General features: G+C 55.2%; 1 protein-coding gene across 1 annotated transcript; it reads left to right on the forward strand.

Moving 5' to 3' along the window:
* Positions 1 to 1,989: 1,989 nt before the first annotated feature.
* BESB_051180 (rhoptry protein ROP18) lies at positions 1,990 to 3,588 on the forward strand (the record flags this gene model as incomplete). The annotated part of the gene is made up of 1 exon (XM_029363553.1): positions 1,990 to 3,588. One exon carries the CDS (start codon positions 1,990 to 1,992, stop codon positions 3,586 to 3,588), a length of 1,599 nt encoding a protein of 532 aa, XP_029214988.1.
* Between the last annotated feature and the right edge of the window lie 577 nt (positions 3,589 to 4,165).

Genomic DNA, 4,165 nt, shown 5'->3' on the forward strand with positions numbered 1-4,165 from the left:
GGTTAAGGTACTAGCAACGGCAATGGTCGTCCCAGGAGACGAGACTGACGGAGAAAAAAAAAGGCGAGACGCCCAACGAACAAGCCGCGACCAGCGCGTACGGCGGGTGGCTTTCCTTCGACAGAAGCAGCAGGGGGGGTCGAGCTGAGCACATGCAGTATCTGGGCACGAAATTCAAAGTCATACCACAAAATGGAAGGCATCAGCAGTGCTGTGTTGCTCTGTTATTCCAGGGATGAATGCCCCGAGCCTATCTCGCTGCTGTCTCCTACCCAGCGCAGAACTCCGTGGCATCGGATCCAGCCGAACATAGTCCATTTACAGAACTTCTAAAGGCCACAGCTGTGTTCTCTGTTGGCCTCCACTTTCATACAAAGCCGGTTCCACATACTTTGTCCACAAGTTTCGTTTGCCACTGACGAACATAGTCCATTTACAGAACTTCTAAAGGCCACAGCTGTGTTCTCTGTTGGCCTCCACTTTCATACAAAGCCGGTTCCACATACTTTGTCCACAAGTTTCGTTTGCCACTGACGGTCCTGGAGTCTCGGCAGCGACGGAACTTGTTCGACTTTTCTCAGTCCGACACGCGGAGGCTTCCTCATTGCAAAGACTTCGTCCCGCGGTTGCATGCACGCATTTGCGCGGCTCGCGTCCGCGTCAACCGTGCCTCTCTCTCTTCCTTCGGCCTAGCCCACGGTTTTCCTCAGCTCTGGTGTCACTCTGTGAATTCCATGATCGTAGACGGGTAGGTGCAGCAGCGGCGCCAGCCACAACGCCGTCAACAACGCAAGAAGAAAACTCCTCGCTGTTCTTTCACGCGCCACTTTCAGCCATGTGGGGGCAGGAAAGCAAGTTACACACACTAGCGCTTTACGACTTCAGCCCTTTAGGGTTTAGGGTCAGCTACCGCTCGCAAATTTTTCCGAATAATTATGCATAAACGTGAGGAATGTGTGGTCGAATCACCACGATCACGCCCCTTGCGATATAACAACTGGACTTTCAGCGCCCCCTCAGAGCGTTCGTCGCCGATATAAAAGGCGCCACTGCATCACGTGTTTGAGAGGGGGACAGCTGAGACAGGTGAGGGGTGCTACAACTCAAATACACTGCGAAACAGCGTCGGTCATGCAAGCGTGCTACAGCACATCAGAGTCTGACTATTCGATTCGGTGACCTGAAGTCGCCAGCAGACGAGTGCACGCTCCAAGTGTCATGTATGCATCTGCTCAGGCAGCGTTCGTGGTTGACTCCCTGGCACTGGGCGAGGTACCAATGACGAGTGCCACTCGCACGCACGATTCTGATGTGTTTTGCGCGGGACTCTGGAAGCGTTTTTGAAACAAGATAAAACCATCGAGTGCGTTGCATCTATCGCGCTAATCTTGCTTACGAGATACAGGCGCAAGTCCCTGTCGGAGAAGAGAGCCGCCACGATCTATCGCGTTTTCGACAAAAATAGGTACTCAAGGCAGCGAAGCCGCACACAGTCATCCGCATTCTCCATATATCTAATGGCGACCCTGAACACGGCGGAGGCTGAGGCGCCCCCCGGGGTGCGAGTGTGGGGCAGGGCACCTCTGACGCAGAGAGATGCCCTCGGGCATTGTGACGGGCTCTGTCTCAGCAGAACACTTAAGACGCAGCCGAGGTCAGCGTTTCTCTGCGAGACAGCGCGTGATTGGCTGCTGTTCGTTTTTTGTCCATGAGAAGACACAAGTGACAGACAGGGGGCCGTATGCCGTACACACAGTCAACGCTTTGTGGGGAAAGCTGTCTGGCTGGCCAAGCGGCAACAAAAATGAGACGCGCAGGTGTCTTCAGCAAAACCAGCTCGCAGTTGTGGGCTCTGCTCTGAGACACAGCGACAGGCGCCAAGCAGCCCCGGCCGCAGGACGCCAACTGCCCTTTCATTTGTAAAGCTTTTCCAAGTGCTAGTTGTAGAGATACTTCTGACTGGATGACCGCTTGCGTCCGACTTTGAAAATGGTGTTTGACCCAAAACGCGCCAGAAAGGCGTCATGCCGTGTGTGGCTAGCTCTAGCTGCACTGGGCACTGTCTTGGGGGTGCACAAGGGGGTGAGCGTGCATTTAAGCTCGCAGTTCGGTCACCTGCTCGCTTCAGCGGTGACCTCAAGAAGAAGCCACGTGACCGCGGGATCGGTTGCACCAGGGGAGGACGATCCCCACGTCGGGAGCTCCTTCACTGAGTCCTCTCCTTTAGAAGACACCCCGGCCAGTAGTGAGCGAACCCATCCCCGTTTGCTCTTTGAGAGGACTCGCAGGCAACTGGATCTAGGCACTGGAAATGCCAGAGACACGCATGTGGCGGTGGACGCCCCGCCTCGTGCACTAGCTTCTTATGGCCACAGTCTGCTTCAGCACTCGCGGGGGGCCGCAAGAACTGTTGGGCGCCATGTGTCTGGAGCGTCCGGGCGGCTCGCCCACTTCAGGGGATCGCGATTAGAGGAACCAGGTTCTTCGTCGGATGCGAGTTTTGCAGACCTGGGTCAACCAGAGGGAGCTGACCTCGCGCTGGTTCATGGCATAGAGCCAGGGGACTCCATTGTCAAGCACCTTTTGACACTGGTATCGAAGCAAATCCACCCAGTCGATCGCCAGGCGGGGGCATTCAGGACACTGGACAAAGGGCTCTCCGCTACGTTCTGGCCACAGGACGTGACCGTGGAAGTGGTCTCGGTGCGGACGGGAGCGCCACGGCGGCTCCGAAGGGGGCCCGTCTTCGGCAGGGGCGACTTCGGGATGGTGTTCACGGCTTCCGACGTGGACACCGGAGCAGAGTTCGCCGCAAAAGTTCCTATTGCTCTCCGCGAGCCTTTCAAGATGTCACAAGAGGATGTGATGGCAGAGGGTCGTTTAACTGATGCGTTCGCCACGGTCAAAGACCCAAGGGAAGCTCAAGCCGTTCTTCGATTCTTGGTCCCCACCGACATGGTGCAGTTTCCAAACAAGGAGACCTTCGCTGTCGCTATCCCTGGCTCGCGAACGTTGATCGGAAATGTTTTCTTCTTGATGCCGAAGGCCTATACAGACCTTCAAGATGTTATCAACGCAATGTGTGATCCTGCCGTACGGGACAGCGACATCGTGTACCATGCCCGCCTACAGCTATCCTATGATCTAATACGGCTGGTGGCCAATCTCCAACGCCAAGGAGTCGTGCATGGTGACTTCAGAGAGGCTAATCTTCTGGTGATGAAAGACGGGCGTCTGTTTCTGGCTGATTTTGGCTCAATGCGCAAGGAAGGGCAAAAAACCCATCGCGGAGACTCGCTAACCGCACACATCAAAGATGAGGTTATGGAACTCGGATCGGTGTTAACGAATCTATGGGGCATAGAGTTGGGCTACTTCCTAGCACTCGAGCACAGTCCAAACAAACCGATGGAAACATGCGGCCCGCCGCCTCCCCAGTACATGGTACGCCTGATAAAAGAATTTCACAGTAGTTGGCCCGCCAAGCCGCTGCTTCCAGTGGAAGCGCTGGAGACTCCTGGAGCGAAGCAACTCGTAGAAGAGATAAACAGCTTCCTGCCACTCTATAAAGAGGAGACGAGAACGTGACTCGGAGTCGACAGAGGACTACATCTCAGGTGATGCTCGGCGAGATCCGGGTCAATCCGGGTACACGCAGGACGACGTCCCATCGGTATCTCGTGGCGCAGTGCGACGTGGCAAAGCCGGAGCATCAACGTCTTTTGCAGGTCCCCTGTTGACATAGGCGATGCTGGTATAATTCATTTTCGAGAGTGCGACAGGAAAGATGTGAGTGGCGTCACATTTCTGATGCTCAGCAAAAGGGTTTCAGCAGTTCCGGCGTGCTGCAGCACACCCGGATGTAACTTTTCGATTCTTGCGCTCGCGCAAGAGTCCACGCTCGAAATGTCTTTTACTCATCAGGGCACACAGTGTCCACAGCCGTCTCCCTGGCACTCGGCGACATGACTCGGAAACGTGCCTTTAGCATGCAGAATCGTAATGTATCTTCTGCTGGATCGCCGCGTGGTTATCCAAAACCACTCAAATCCAGTGCGTCGAATGTAAACGATCGTACGCCAATCGTTCTCATGAAACACGCGCGCGCAGTCGCAACCCGTTCCGAGAGGCGCTGCAACTTATCTCATCGACGACACAAACGGGT

This window comes from Besnoitia besnoiti (genome assembly GCF_002563875.1).
Source record: "Besnoitia besnoiti strain Bb-Ger1 chromosome Unknown contig00036, whole genome shotgun sequence".
Classification (NCBI taxonomy): Eukaryota; Apicomplexa; class Conoidasida; order Eucoccidiorida; family Sarcocystidae; genus Besnoitia; species Besnoitia besnoiti.